This window comes from Henckelia pumila, chromosome 1 (genome assembly GCF_033568475.1).
Source record: "Henckelia pumila isolate YLH828 chromosome 1, ASM3356847v2, whole genome shotgun sequence".
Lineage (NCBI taxonomy): Eukaryota > Viridiplantae > Streptophyta > Magnoliopsida > Lamiales > Gesneriaceae > Henckelia > Henckelia pumila.
In genome coordinates, this window is record NC_133120.1 from 68,779,089 (window position 1) to 68,795,630 (window position 16,542).

Sequence of the window (16,542 nt, forward strand, 5' to 3'; positions counted from 1 at the left end):
GGAACCTACAAGAAGTTCACTTCAATGATACAGAACTGCTCCCACCCAATTTTGTCAAAACCTTGTCTCATATTTATGAAGACATACAGAAGGATTAACAATTTTTTAGTCAAGAATTTAATGAAGATATTAGTCGAACATTGCTCAAGAGTGTCTATATATAGAGGATGCAAACAAGAGACACACAAGAGAGTCTCACACAATGATCTACAAGCTAATCAAAGCATTCTCTGAGCACTTTGCAAGATTCATCTTATTTGCTCATATTTCCATCCCACTCGTAATAACTACGTATCTGATCATCCAAGGATAACAAAAGGTGAAGAGTCAACTCCCAACTACTCATCTCAGACTGTTGAAGAGGAGTTGCTCACCATTTTTAATCTTAGGATGCGTTCAAATACAACTTTTTTTTACTTATTGTTGTATTGTATTGTGTACTAGGATTTCCAATCTAGACAAGGGATAAGTACTACGATTGAAGTGGGTTGTATAAACTAAGTTCTTCTAGTAAATGTTATTCTTACGTGGAAGAAGGATAGAAGTAAAAGTAGTTTGCTTCGAACTTTCATATATCCTGTCTTATTTACGTTTACTGCTCATATATATATCTTGTTATTAAGTGCTTGTTTGAGTATAAAGAAATCAAAAAAATAGTTGGAGTATTTATCCACACTACTTTAGTGGTCTAAAATTTTTTTGAGATTAAATAAACTAGTCTTGATAGCTAATCCTAACAAGACTTTTCGCAAAATTTTGAAAATCTTTGAAATATTTTAAAAAGTGTGTATTCACTCCCCCTCCCCCCCTTCCCCCCTCTCTACACAAATATTCGATCCCAACACTTACAAAACTAAAAACTATAAAATATGCGATCTCAAAATAACGTATTTAAAACATGATTTACTCTTAAAATAACATGCTAAAACATGAGTTCAAATAAACATGTATAACATTAATAAAATGCATAACTTTCGTAGACATGCTTGACATATGGTTCTCGTACATCCACATCATGCAAATCCTTCTCGTCTCCTCGACTACTCGGTCATATGATCAACTTTTAAATCATTAACTTCTTCATTTTCATCTGCACAATTCAAACTTAGTGAGTCTAAAGACTCAAAATGAATCCATATATATTAAATTATACATAATAAAATCTTAAAACATGCATTGGACTTGTCTATCAACATAATCATGCATAGCAAATAAAGTCAATTGCTTTATTTTGGGGTGATGCAATATGTGTTAGAGCTTTTGTGTCCCGTGATCACGGCAACAAGCATATAATTTGGTACAGCCCATACCATCCTTGTGTCAATATGTGTACAGTCTCATATCGACCGTCGCCGATATGCACATTAAACTTTCATTCTTTTGGAAAGACTCTCCTCGGAGCTCATCCCGGGGCACCAATCCAGTGCTACCACCACAAGTCCACACAAGACGTCAAAATAGTTACATGCATACATAACATCATTCATCATCTTAAAATCATCCTCATAAACATCTTCATAAGCTTCATCAAAACATCATGAACTTCATAAACCTTCATCATTCTTTCATGAAACTTCTCTGTATCTAACATGACATCATGCCACACCTTTAACTTTTTGTGCTTGAAAATCATGCATGCTAAAAGAAAGGAAACCAAGCACGTCCCTAAAAATTTCATAACATTTCATGCTTTTTATAAGAAATATAGCTTTCATGAAGAAATTATAGCATATAATGTAATACTTAACTAAACCGATCCACGTGAGTCGTTCCTTCCATTCTTGACATCAAAACTTGAAAATCATTTCATACAAACTCTTATAAAGGTTTAAAACTTCATAAAAAATCATAAACATGAATTTAGAACTTAAAATAGATGAAAAAAGGTAAGTTTGGCATACCCCGGGGCGTTGGAGCACGCATTTTTGCATGCCCTTGTGCAGCCCCGGGTACGGGGGCACCCAAAATGGGGTGCCCCTGTGCCTGGGTTGCTGCTTGCGAATGCAGGGAGTGGCGCATGATAAAAAAATTTCGTTTTCTTCATCCTTTTTTGGTCCTCTTCGAACTCTTTTTGAATGTAATCAACGTTGAAAAGATCGATCACACCTATGAAAAATTTCAAAAACTCGAAAAGAATTCGTCCAATAACAATCAAACTTCAAAATATTGAATCAAAACTTTTCATTCAAATACACATACCAAAAATACTCAGATTAAAAAATTTTCTTCAAAAATCTTTACACCAAAACATCGAGAATGATTCACGTTTCATAGTACTACATCATGCTCAGCAAAATCTCTCAAACATTCAAGTCCATATATAATGCATACACATCAATATGCAATTTTTCATATCAAATTACATATTGTTCTTGAATGGTGGTTTCAAAAGCGTTTAAAACTTGTCTTTCTTCATTGGTAGGGAGAAATCTGGACGTTGGAAAAGATCTAGCCTTCAAGAAGGAACGAATGACAAATTTTTCTTCAAAAAGTGTGCAGATTTTTTAAAGGTGAGGGTTAGGGATGGGATGCAGTTGCATTAAACTTGAGAAGAGGGGAAGAAAAAACAAAGGATTTTGAAGCTCAAGTTTGGAAGTAAAAACTATGGGCCGAAAGTAAGTCCGACAACTTAAAATACTCACAAATCCCTCCAAAATTTTAAAATTAAATGTCAAACTCAACTTTTAAAATAAAAAGTTGCACAAATACGTATTTAGAGGTGTCAAAATGGGCTAGGCCCGTCTGGTTGGCCCGCCCCGCCTTACAAAATTAGTGGGTTGGGTTGACAATTTTTCAACCCGCCTAAAAGGTGGTCCGGCTCGCACCGCCCCGCCTAATGGTGGGTTGTGGTGGGTTGCAGGTTGTCTCGCAAAAATCCGCCAATTTACACGTGAGCCTGTCGGGTTGGCCCGCCCCGCCACCTAAAATAGGTGGGTTGGGTTGGTGTTTTTCCAACCCGCGTAAAAGGTGGGTTGGCCCGGCCCGGCCCGCCTAATTGTGGGTTACGTCGGGTTATGGATCGGCCCGCCCCGTTGGCTCATTTTGACATCTATATGCGTATTTGAAAAATTAAAATAAAAATCTGTGTAAAACACACTTGACTTAAAAAAAATTTCGTGGTACAACTGACATGGGTTTGTTTTATTCAAAAAAATCAAATTTCTCTTTAATAGGATATGCAGATGCAGACTATCTTTCAAATCCACATAAATTCAAATCCCAAACAGGTTATGTGTTTACACGAGCGGACACTGCTATATCCTAAAAGTAGACAAAGCAAAATTTAACATTGACATCATCAAATCCCTCAGAGATCATTGCAATGCATGAAGAAAGCTGAGAATGCATATGGTTGTGGTCCATAATACAACATATTTAAGAATCATATAGACTACCAACAACAAAAGATAGCCCGATGACTATATTCGAATATAATTCTGCTTGCATTGCACAATTAAAGAAAGGATATGCTAAAGGCGATCGAACGAAATAAATTTCGTAACAGTTCTTCTACACGCACGAACTTTAGAAGAAAGATGATATTAATGTCCAACAAATTCATTTCAGTGACAATGTATCTGATTTATTCACAAAAGCATTACCGACATTAACATTCAAGAAATTGGTACATAAGATAAGGATTCATCAATAAAATGACCTCGGTGATTGAAATCGGGAGGAATATCAATTGTTGTACTTTATTTCCTTCGTTCAGATTTTTTTCACTGGATTTTACTGATAAAGTTTTAACGAGGCAGTATTTGACTTTCCACCAATCATTTAAGAGAGAATGTTATATATAGATGATATTTAGGTGATTAATTTAATTGTAATATTCGTTTTTGCATAATAATCCCTCTATCCTATATAATTAATATTGAGAGTGAGATTGTTCACATAAACAGAAGTGGTAAAATAATTTTTCAACACTATGTATTATTATATTTTTTCTTCAATTTTATTTTATTAAATATGTCATGACATCAAATTCTATATTTTTCTGAATGTCTAATTTATACAAAATTATAATATTTATTATAACCATGATTTTCAATAACTATAGATTCAATTAGATTTGTAATAAATAATTGTTTTGAACAAATATTGTTTGCACTCATTTTATAATAAATTTTGTACATATTATATTACATTGAATTTTACTATTTACTAAAATACAATGAAAATCATTAATTAATTAAATATTAATCTCTTCTCTTCTCTTCTCTTCTCATCTCATCTCAACTCATTTATATAACAATGCTTATCGACAATAAAAGATGTTCTCACGTGCATCACACGTGTTTTTTCTTAGTTTATGGTAAAAATAATAATAAATAAAATGTGTTTAATAAAAATGGAGTGTAAATAACATTGTTCTTTATTTTAATATCTCAATAATTATTCTAAATTATGCCAAATTTCAAGATAATTGATTTCAGGGTCTTTACTCGCGACTGCCAAATAATTGAAAACCAAACATCTTCGTCATTTCCTCTCATTAACTTTCTTCATACTCTCGTTGTTTTATTGTTTAAAAGTTAAATATTTATATTTTAAAAGCAAGCTCTAATTCTTCTACATGGAGAATACATTTATTTGACAGCGGAAAATTAGCCCGAGATTTAAACAGTCATGCTTTCATCTAAATTAAATCAGGTTATTTGCTGATCTTTAATTTATTTCATCCATCCACATCTTCTTCAATAAATTAACTACTTAGAAAAATAATACATTTTACGGTCTCTAATGTTATTTAATTTTGCTTTATCTTTCTTTTATATTACTGAATAAATTAAGTTTTTATTTTCATTTTATTTATTTATTTATATATCAAATATCTATACACAAACGTGTGTATAGAAGTGGAATGAGAACATTTTGAAGAGAAAGGTATGAATGCAAGTGGAATAAAACTAATAAAATTAATATTGTCAGTGAGATTGTTCTTATTTTGTACAATTTTGAAGTAATATATATATATATATATATATATATATATATATATATTGTTCTATAAAATATAGAGTTATTTGCATCAAAAATTCATGTGAAATATTGAAAATGCACACTTTTCCCCTGTGAAATTTTAATAGGCATCTTAAACCCTAACCTTTTAAAAAATTAGCACACTCGCCCCTTCAGATGAGTGATTGTTGCGCACGCGCCCCTCATGCGACTGGGCAAAGATTTTGATATTTTTTTTGCACCAAATACCCCTGTGAAATATTAAAAATGTATATTTGATCACTGTGAAAATAATTTTTAAATCTATTCAACACATAATACACAATTTTTATTAAAATCTAATTATAAAATATTTAGCAAATACTTTTCGTTTTATTAATTTTATTTTTAATTTTAAACTTATTATGATTATATAATTATTTTCTAAAAAATATTATTATTTTATCTTGTTATCATTATTTTATTAAACTTTCTTCTTGTTTTCAACTTTTCCATTAAACATGCATTCATAAACAAGTATTAAAATAATTTCAAGTACCAAAATATTGAACCAAACCGATAAGTTCAAACATATTATTTTTTCTATTTAGTACTATATATTATGGAACCAAAATTTAAATTTTTCGAGAATATGCATTGCACAATTTGTAATAAATAATAAAAAAAAAATAACATGCTTATATAATTCTAAATCGAAAAGTACTATTCATGAACTTATCATTTGGTTCAATATTTTGGTATTTTTAGATATTTAAATCCTTATTTATGAATCATGTTTAATGGAGAAGTCGAAAACACGAAATGATTTGATAAAATAATGATAACGAGATAAAGTAATAATTTTTTTAGAAATAAATTAATTATAAATTATAAATTTAAAATAAAAACTAAAAATAAATAAAATTAAAAATGTTTGAAAAATATTTTATAATTAGATCTTAATAAATATTGTGTATTATTATTTAATGCAAATTCTGCAATGCATTTAAAAAATTTAGATTTTGTTTCAAAAATCTATAATCCTAAATTGAAAAGTAATATGCATGAAATTATCATTTTGATTTAATATTTTGGTACTTTTAGGTATTTAAATCTCGTTTATGAATGTATTTTTAATTGAAAAGTTGGAAACACGAAAAAAGTTTAATAAAATAATGATAACAAGATAAAATAATAATATTTTTTAGAAAATAATTATATAATCATAATAAATTAAAAATTAAAAATAAAATTAATAAAACGAAAAGTGTTTGCTAAATATTTTATAATTAGATTTTAATAAAAATGATGTATTATGAGTTGAATAGATTTAAAAATTATTTTCACAGGGGTCAAATATGCATTTTAAATATTTCAAGGGGTATTTGGTGCAAAAAAAAATATCAAAATCTTTGCCCATTCGTATGAGGGGCGCGTGCGCAACAATCACTCATCTGAGGGGGCGAGGGTGCCAATTTTTTAAAAGGTCAGGGTTTAAGATGCCTATTAAAATTTCATAGTGAAAAAGTATGCATTTTCAATATTTCATGTTTGGTGCAAATAACTCATAAAATATAAATACAAAAGTATAACCAAAATATAAATAAATAAATAAAAATGGTAAAGTAGAGTCTCCACTTTTTCCATCAGGCGCGGTTTGTTCTTGGCTCTGCTCCTAGTCGTTCTTCACATGCCCGGCAACTGATCAAATTCGTTCTAATGGCTTTGTCGCAAGCCGGCAAAGGCAAAGTTTTGCTCTCGCACCTAGAACCCTTAATCCAGGTACGTGCTTTAGCATGCATTCTTTTAGACATTTCTACAAATACCTGGTTCGTGTAGCTATCTTCGAATTTAAATGGGAAATTTTTATTGTTTCTGAGTTTGCAGTACAGCTTTTTTAGAAGCAGGAGTCGAGCTCAGTTTACTTCTGCAACGGGTGTGTGATATTCTCTTTCATTTTTGGAATGTTGTGACAAGTTATGGTTTTGAGTAGAGGCGTCTCATTCGATTATGGATGCGTTTTGTCTTCATTCCTGTGGCATGAGCTGTTTTCATAAATGCAAACACACTGGTAATGCCGATTACAGAGCATGCTCAGTAGGTTTTTATGTGGCAAAGTTTTCCGAACATATAAGGCGTTCCACAATTTTCGGTGGAACCCATTTGGTATCACAACATTGCCTGCCCCTTAAAGAGGCCAATGGCACGACATCTCACTCCTGGATGACAATTATCTCAATGTGACTACTTAAAATGATAGGTATGTAATCCCGTCAATTCCGAGGGTGCCCCAACTTTGGAGGTTTGTAGCACACAACGGACATAGATGACAACAAATAAAAAAGAAAGTAGAAGAAGTATAGATCTGTAAAATTTTCAAGATGTCTTCGTTCATATATTCATTATGTATTTAGAGATAACTACAAGTCTACAACCATCCCTCCAAAAAAAAAAAAGAACCAAAAAAAAATAAATAACTACAATCAAGTGGCTGAAACTATCTATCACGACAACCGTCATCAATCTTATTGGTAATTAGAACCTTCTGCCTTCTCAGCAGCATGAACGATATAAATTTTATGCCAATGAATCTCATGCTCTTCTCCACCTTTGCAATCTAGGGCTGATGGCCCTAGATTAGGTGCTCAATTACCTGTCGGTTGTTGGGCTCGTTTCTCTGCCGGTCTGCCCATGAGGAGCAGATGATAGCATTGCTATTTTTGTGAAGAAATGGACCAGGATTCTCTTGGTTTCCATAAGTGTCCCCATAGACAAGTTATATCATGGAAGAATTATACCATTCATGCTATTGACGTGGAGAAACTGTCTAGTTCTAAACAAGATCAGTCACCATATTTCGATCCTTATATGTGAATTAAAGAGGTGGCATATTATGATCCTTTATTGGCTTTACGAGAAATTTGTTGAGGTTACTGATAATCTTAGAAGGCTCAACCACTCAGAAAACTTTTCTTGTGCGTTTGATTCTTATTCTTGTGTTTATGGCCTAGCATATTCAGTATTTTCAACTTTCTTTTGTCTTTTTCTTGTTAAAATTGAAATTTTTTCAATCGTTTAGGCCATGTTGATTTTTCCAAATGGAGAAAGCTGGACTCAAGGGAGTTTGGGATAGCAAGGTCACGGATATCTTTTTCTTCTCGGATAGTTCTAAATAAGCTGCATAGGGCAGGTGCTTATTCCAGTTTGCAAAGTTATATGCAGCTTTTGTACTCTCCAACCCACCCCTCCCTCCCCTCTGTATTCATGTTGATGAAATTTAGGATAGCCTTACACTATCTACACTGTTAAGTTCTTTAGCTTTAAATTTTAACTACCATTGGTTTTAATAAACTCAAGCTTCCGAACATGCCATGATATTGGCTGCAACATAGGTTTGTTTCTGGAAAGTTCTTGTGATTTGATCCTGTGATGTGATTACGTTATCCTGTGGCATTGACATTCACTGTCGAGAGATTAGGAGTTAGGACCTTGCTATTTACTATTTAAGGATGGGAAGGTATAATGATACCTTTAAACGATTGCAGAAGTTTAATTTTTTTTGCCTGAAAAATCAATAATATGTAAATAAAGTCTTAGTGTCTAACATGGTTTATAACAGAGTTCCTTTTACATTTGGTTTCCATTTTCACTTGCCTTGTTGTTTAGCGGAACTTTCTTAGTTCTTCTATGCCAGGATTGTTATTGGTGAAGTTCATCATCTTGCATAGTTTTTACATGTGCATAGGAGTCCTTTAGCTTAGTTTTGACATGAAAGGTGAAAGTTTATTTAATTTTAATTAATGGTAGTAATCAACTTTTGGAATCATATTTCAGGACCTATACCATATAACATAGAATATTGAAAGTATCCATTCAATCTTGTGTAAATTTTTGAGCAATGAAATTGATTTTGTGGCTTATACATTACATGTGTATGCAGTTATATGAACTTGTATATGAGTATAGCATAAATATAGATACACATTCGCACTCATGATATATATTTATACTAGTCACCGTGCACTGCACACGCGATGCGTGTACACAAAATGTAGAAGATGGGTGATTTTCTTCTAACAAAGATGGATGAATACATAAAGTTGAATGATTTATGGATCGTGGTGCAATGGAACGAACTTTCACACGTTCGACCAAAAAAAACAAAGCAAATTAAAGTTTAAAGTTTCTTTTTTTAAAAAGGAAAAAGTAAATCAAAGTTGAAAAAACAAAAAATAAAACAAATTATGGGCGTTTTTGGAATATTAAAAAAAGCCTCACCAAAAGTAGCTACTATTGACCTCTCTCCTTTTATTATTCACATTACACATAAAGTTTTTGTATATTCTCAATGCACACACAATGATGTATGTGTGTGTGTATGCGACCAAGTACATGATGCAAGCTCTCTGTATTTCCTTGTTATTAAAGCTGACTGGTGCAGGGTTTGAAGCCTACTTAGTGGGGGGATGTGTCAGAGACTTCCTTCTTAATAAAGTACCAAAAGACTTTGATGTCATCACGACAGCAAGTCTAAAGCAGGTTTTAGATCGTGTCTTAAGCTTATTTATTTTGGTAAATTAAAGCATTTCTTCAAGCTATTGATATTCGGTTGTATCTTTTGCAGGTCAAAAAGAAGTTTCGGTCTGCAATAATTGTAGGGCGAAGATTTCCAATATGCAGGGTCGCAGTAAATGGCTCTGTAGTGGAGGTTAGTGTACATTATCTAGCTCATCAAGCTTCTGAACTCATAACCATTCGGAGTCTCGTTGTCAGTCCAGTCAAGTAAATCCTAATAATGTGTCTTCATCAAAATTATTTCTCTATCATTTTCAGGTGTCAAGTTTTGATACAGAACATGAACATACTAGTAGCAAAAAAATTCACATTTCTAAATTTCCGATTGGTTGTGATAAAAAAGACCTTACTCGCTTGAACAATTGCTTGCAAAGAGACTTTACAGTCAACAGGTCCGATATTTATTGTTTTGGTGTTTGAATCTGAAATATTAAAATTTTCCTTTATTCATTTGGGGTGTACACTGAATGCTCGAAGCCTCAATTGGGTATTAAATTTTATTATTCAATGTTTGTAATATGATTTTAGCTGGTAAACTCATAAATAATTATTTTGCTTCTTATACAAAACATATTTATGGACACCTTCAATCTTCATGGCCTCCTATACAAAATTAACATTCTAATTGGAACTTTGGGAATGCATCTGGAGCAGTACTTACAGTGTTAGGCAACTACAAATTCAATGAAAGCAATTTAAATGACCTTGAAGAAGTGGTATGCTCTGGCCCTTTGGACATATTTTTGATTTCTCGACCAGATACATGACATGATGCCTCATCCCTGATACACTTGAGGAAGAAAAAGTTAGAGAGTGTGTAATTACACCAAGGCCCTTTGCAGCCCAATGAAAGTAATCATGAACCTTGGAAGGAAAATAATCAGGTTTGTGAGAGATTCACCATTGACAACCTCAAAATCATTCTGGCAAGATTGATAAACAAGGGAGGAAGTCCCAGCTAGGAATATCTACTGATCTAGCAGTTCCCTGAATCAATCCATAACACTCGGTCTTTGACTCAAGACCATGACAGTGTAGGATTTGTAGTCCTGTTTACTGTTTCCAACACTTTGGGGAATGTTTTTACAATTATTCCCTTTAATTGACCCATAACTCGATCCTTGCTCCAGCACATAACGGACTGTAGGATTTCTTGCCTATTTTATAGTTTCCTACACTTTGAGGAATTGTTTTACTGTTTGTCTTTTACTGTTCGCGTGAGCATAGGTATGATAACAGATGATAATTTGAATTCCCGGTGGAGCTATTTTGTGCCAGATTGTTCTGCTTACATTAAACTGTCACAAGACTGGTGAACTGCTTTACACTGTTGTTACACCATGAAGTGCAAATATTTTCTTCATTTCATAATTTTCATATTTTTCTCAAGACTCTAACTAACTGAATGCTAATTTCTGTTTGGAAATAGCTTATACTATGATCCTTATTCTAACACAATATTTGATTACACCGGTGCAATGGCAGATTTGACGTCTTTGACGGTAAGCTGTATTTCTTTTGGACATAATTCATTTGTTTTATTATATAAATCCTTTTGTAAAACTGTTGTTCTTTGACAAACAGCTAAGAACTGTGATACCGGCTCACTTGTCATTCAAAGATGACCAAGGTAGGATTATTAAACGCTTTTATGCAACAATGCATTATCCTATCAATTGTGTTGGAAGAATAGCAAATTGAAGTACTTATAATTGGAGTTCTGCATGACGCTTTTTTAGCCAGAATTTTACGGGGGCTGAGACTTGCAGCTCGTCTGGACTTATCGTTTTCAAGGGAGGCTGTGGTTGCTATTTATAACCTCTCTTCGTCTGTTGCTGACCTTAGCGTGGTAATTATGAAATTTTTGTAACGTATCTACTTCACTGGATCTTTTTTTTAGCAGCATTTCACTGATATTTTGTCCAATGGATTTGTTCTTCCATTTCTTCATGTTGTATCTTAATTTACATTTTCTTTCTCCTTGTGATACTTATTACCACTATTTTTTACATACTACAGTCCATCTTCCTCTTCATGAAACCACTGGTCCAATGGATTTGTTCTTTCATTTCTTCATGTTGTATCTTAATTTACATTTTCTTTCTCCTTGTGATACTTATTACCATTATTTTTTACATACTACAGTCTATCTTCCTCTTCATGAAACCACTTAAGATCCTTTTCATGATTGGGCAACTTCTGGAAATGACTTATTATTTTCGTGCAGTCTAGAATACATTTGGAGATGAATTATATGCTATCATATGGGGCTGCAGAGGCGTCTTTCCTTTTGCTTCAAAGGTTCAATCTGCTAGAGATTTTGTTGCCATTTAATGTAAGCTGGTTTTCTTTTTCGAAATCTGCATATCTTAGATTTAAGTATCTGATGTGGTATCAATATATTGTAGGCTGCATACCTTTCAAAACAAGCAAAAGATGGACTTGGCCTACGTTCCTCAATGCTAATGGTTAGCTGTGTTTGCCTATTGCAGGGCAGAAATGGATGTTTACCTCTATGTGTGTGTGTGTATGTGTATGTGTATGTGTATGTGTGTGTGTGTGTGTGTGTGTGTACATTCACATCATCATTGTTTTCGTCCTGACTTATTCAATTATTTTGTTTTTCCTTTTTACTTTGCCTCAATTGCTATCTTTTTGAATATGTGACCATAGTTTGTTTATTTCCTTTCAGAAGTTATTTTTCAATTTGGATCAGTTGATTACATGTGATCGTCCCTGTGATGAATGTTTGTGGTGAGTGTTTCTGTTTAATAGTTTACTTTATACTGGCATCATACGCATATTCGCAAACTTTGTGGGTGTTTATTATTTTTTCTTTTCAACTCGTAAGTGCTATTAGACTCATGGGGACATACCTATCAGTAATTGTTATGGTTTAGTAGTAGGTAAGTTGTGAGATTTGGTAAAATGGTTGCTTTTGTCTAAACCTATTTTGATGTAATCATTTTGAAAGGGCTGCTAGGCGGAAAAGAAATTTTGATGTGTAAGTGAGTAATTGACTATGCCAAGGTATTTATTCGCCATAAGTTTCTTCTTTTTTTTTTTTTTGAGCTGAGGTATCACAATTGGATTTTGAACCTGAAACCTCGTCTCAAATCTGAGACCTTAGTGTGAGATGAGTTATAAGTCATCAACATTCGTCATAACTCATAAGTTATAAATTTTTTAAGCATGGTGATACTTGTGGAAGGAAAAGCACTACCTTACGCTGTAAGCTGAAGAAACATGGACTGACCACGTTCACTAATATATAGCTATATTTCTAACCTCAACCAGAAAAGTTTGGGACTTCGACAAACCTCCATGGAATGTGATTGCTTTTTCCTAAAACACAATTCCACCCACCCTGAATGGTAATTGCATATGATAAGGTAAGATCCTCGTTAATATTATTGATTAGAAGCTTGTTTGGACTTACCAGACTTTTACTTCACAAAGACCTCGTTTGGATTTTTCTCTGCCAATAAGCACTCTCCCTCAGAAAAAAGGTTACCGTGTCCGACACCATAAGCACATATTTTACTCAACAAAAGAGAACTGTGACCCGTTAAAGCATAGCACTTTGCCTTCTGGACCTGATTCTAATATAGTTTTGGGAACCAATTTCATCAAGGTCACGTTTTTCGTGCAAGGATATTTCCCACAAGCGAAGTGCCATCCTAGTGAATTGATGTTGATAACATAAATGTTTTTTTTATTATTATGGAAGGTGTAACACACTTGCGTTTTACTCAACTATCATCTTTCATATATACATACATATATATTTTTTTAATTTGCCCGAGTAATGAACATATATTATTTATGTATTTTGCTTCACGCTGATCATTTTGTGAGCAGAATCCAATTTACGTAGGTCAAATCTTTTCCATTTCAGATGGAATCTCAGTGGTTGCTTAAATTTCGTTTTAAAGTTTTTGGTTATCCAAGACTTGGTCTTGAAGTCATACCTTAATAGTCGGAAGTGTTTCTCAACTATTTCTGAAACAGTAAAGATTGTACCTAAGTCCTAACCACGCTTCCATTCTCTCTTCCAAAAACGGTTTAATAAAATTTAGCTCACAAATTTATCTACACTTATTAACAGTTGGATAAATATTTTTAACATTTTCCTTGGTGTTTAATACGACAGGGTTGCTTTATTGGCCTTTCACCTGGCATTGTATAATAATCCTCAAAACGTTGTCGTGGCTTTGACTCTTGCTTCCCTTTTTTGTCGTGGAACATGGGAGGAAAGTCTTAATTTGGCAAGACAACATGCTCCAGTGGTGAGAATGTATGTCCCTGAAATTGTAGCTGATTTTGACTTCCTATCAGATGATGAGGTTGCAGAAAGAATTACTGATTTTTCTGTGCGAGTGAAAGAATCTGTTAATGTTTTCACCACCATGGACTGCCTCTTGAAGTCAATGGCCAAGTTCCCAGAATTTTCATGCTCTGGTTTGGTAAGTAGGCGATTTTCTTACTCTTTCTGTAGTCATTTTTCGAAATACCCAGTGTGAGAGTGGCTATGCTAGTTTATATATCTCAAGCTTGCAATATTTAAGATGCTCCCATAAATGTTATTCTGTGCACGTGAATTCTGTCGTCCACCTTTTTTCTCTCCTTTCACTTCTTTCTCATGCATTTTAATATTCCAGCTTAAGTAGATTCTGAATCTGTGAATCAACACAACCCTCAAGAACTCCATTTAAGGTTCAAGCAGAAGGAATTGTTTCATCTCAGCAATTGTTTGGTACATAAAATAAGAATCGCGCTGCGATTTCATAGAGTTATTTTTTTGCACCTTTTTTTATATCACTAATTGACCTACAACTACTACAGTTGTAAGCCGTGAGCATTACTCGATAGATATTGAAGTCTTAACCAAGACTCTGGGAAGTTTTGTGATTGTTAAATTTTGAGTTTCTTATCCATGAACCCTTGTTGCAGATTCTATCGATGGAAGCTATTACGACTATTAATAATTAAAAAATACTTGGGATGACAGTATTCCATTTATTTTCATGCTATCTAAAAGACTTGATTTACAAGAAGAAATATCAACATCTTTTTCCCAGAACGGACTCCACTCTTTGTTTTTCACTCTTTTCATACTACATATCTTTGAAGCTATTTTATTCAAATTTTGATCATGGGAACCATTAAATAATCTAGTTTCTTAGTTATTATGAAAAATATTGAAGCATGATGACATTAAAGTGAGTTTCATGTGATGTGGGTTCAGGACAGTCTTGAGCATTTATTAGGGTGACGGTTTTGTTTTTGTATTTCAGGTTTCAGTGCCCCAAAAACTGGGGCGACGAGTCAAGGATGTTTTTGACATTCTGTTGAAAGATGTCAGATCCCTAAAGGCTTTCAAGACAGGTATAGATATAGATTATAGCTTGCTGAAAGCAGGAGACATTCGTGAGATTAGGTTTGTCCTTGGTAAAATAATAATGAACACTCTGGTTTGCGATGCTATGGATGAAATGACTGAAGTCGGAGAAGACGTCATACCATCAATCGAACCACTATACAAGTTGGAAGTCCTTGAAGAAACTCGGTATAAAAACACACAGGACATGATGGAACCCAAGTACAAATTAGTTCGAGACACTGATAGCAAGGTAAGTATAGAGGATAAACCGAGAGCAAGATCGAAAACTTATCAGTTGCTAGAGAACACTATATCAGGGAAATACAAGGAAAAAACCACGATACAGAAAACTGTCAACGATGACGAGTACCATCAGAGTTCCCAGAAGCAATATAATGTTTTAGCAGAGTTTCATTCTGAAGTGGTGAAAACGATACACAAGCAAAAAGAGAAGGATCAACCACAAGGAATATATAAGAAATGCCCTGTTGCGAATGAACGTGTTTCCAACCACAATTCTTCTTTAGGTAAGATTGATGAAGATAAGCAAGGCAAGGGCAAAGTACCAAGAGCTGTTGGGACCTTGCTTTCTACTCTATTTAAGTGAGAGTGGCCCAGTTGCATATCGAACGACGGAAGTTCCATCCAGTACTAGCAAGACATGGATCGCTTTCTCCTCATGGAACTTGCATGCTATTGGTTGATGAGTTCAACGAGTGCATGGAACTGACCATCATGGAATCCGGGGTTTCCAAATTTTTATGTTCAGGCGAGCTCCAGAACATTACGTTAAAATGCTTCAAACAGATGCATATCTGCCATGAGCTTGACATAGAGGGGGGAGTAGTCCTTGCTGAACTCATGCATGCATCATCCTTCTGAAATATGAGATAGATGTGCTATTCTACCGTGTCTTTACTTTTTGTCCAAAGGTGCCAAAGAGCCCGGCTGCAAAATATAGCATGCCCAGTGACGGCAATTTGACACGAATATCTCATAATTAATCGAGTAAAGCATGACTTTATTTAGGATTTTTTGTAGTTGATTTAATGACTTTCATTCCGGCAATAGTAATGTTTCACAATGGTTTGACATCAATCAGGAACGGAAAGGAATCGATTTGCACCATTCAAATGTTTACACAGTTGATATGTGTTGATATATGTTTGTTACATGAAGAAAATGAGCTTCGGCACTCATTTGTTTTTTTTGTTTTTTTTGTTTTTGTTTTTGTTTTTATATATATATATATATTCATATGAAGTGGAAGTTGGGAAGGTTATTCATAGAGAAATAACCGCTCCCTCCACGAAAAATAGGCCAAATTATTTTTAGAATGGTCCGTTGAGGTTAAGTAAATCAGCTATGTTAGAACACAATCGCCATTGGGATAAATAAATAAATGAATGAATGAATAAATAAATAACCCGATCTAGACATGTTACTCCACTAAAACCCTAATACGTATTCTTATAACTAGCGAAAAATGCACACACAAAAACGTATCTAAAAGATTAGTTTTTTATATTTATATATTTTTTAAAAGTAAAACATGGAGGAGTGAAAGAGATTTAGTGGATAGCTGATAGGATAATCATTTTTGTATTTATATATTTTTTAAAAGTAAAATATGGAGGAGT

At 33.5% G+C, this 16,542-nt stretch overlaps 1 protein-coding gene across 2 annotated transcripts; it reads left to right on the forward strand.

Moving 5' to 3' along the window:
- The first annotated feature begins 6,587 nt into the window (after positions 1-6,587).
- Positions 6,588-16,047, forward strand: LOC140878820 (uncharacterized). Of its 2 annotated transcripts, XM_073282450.1 has the most exons (14): positions 6,588-6,726; positions 6,832-6,880; positions 8,024-8,134; positions 9,386-9,483; positions 9,569-9,652; positions 9,778-9,911; positions 10,949-11,021; positions 11,104-11,149; positions 11,259-11,368; positions 11,747-11,854; positions 11,928-11,987; positions 12,212-12,273; positions 13,673-13,985; positions 14,817-16,046. In XM_073282450.1, the coding sequence occupies exons 1-14, from the start codon at positions 6,664-6,666 to the stop codon at positions 15,507-15,509; spliced, it is 2,004 nt and encodes a 667-aa protein (XP_073138551.1). In that variant the 5' UTR covers positions 6,588-6,663; the 3' UTR covers positions 15,510-16,046. The 2 variants fall into 2 exon arrangements, with proteins under 2 accessions (XP_073138551.1, XP_073138554.1); XM_073282453.1 differs by lacking the exons at positions 6,588-6,726; positions 6,832-6,880 and adding an exon at positions 6,891-7,204 and having other exon boundaries at positions 14,817-16,047.
- The last annotated feature ends 495 nt before the right edge of the window (positions 16,048-16,542 follow it).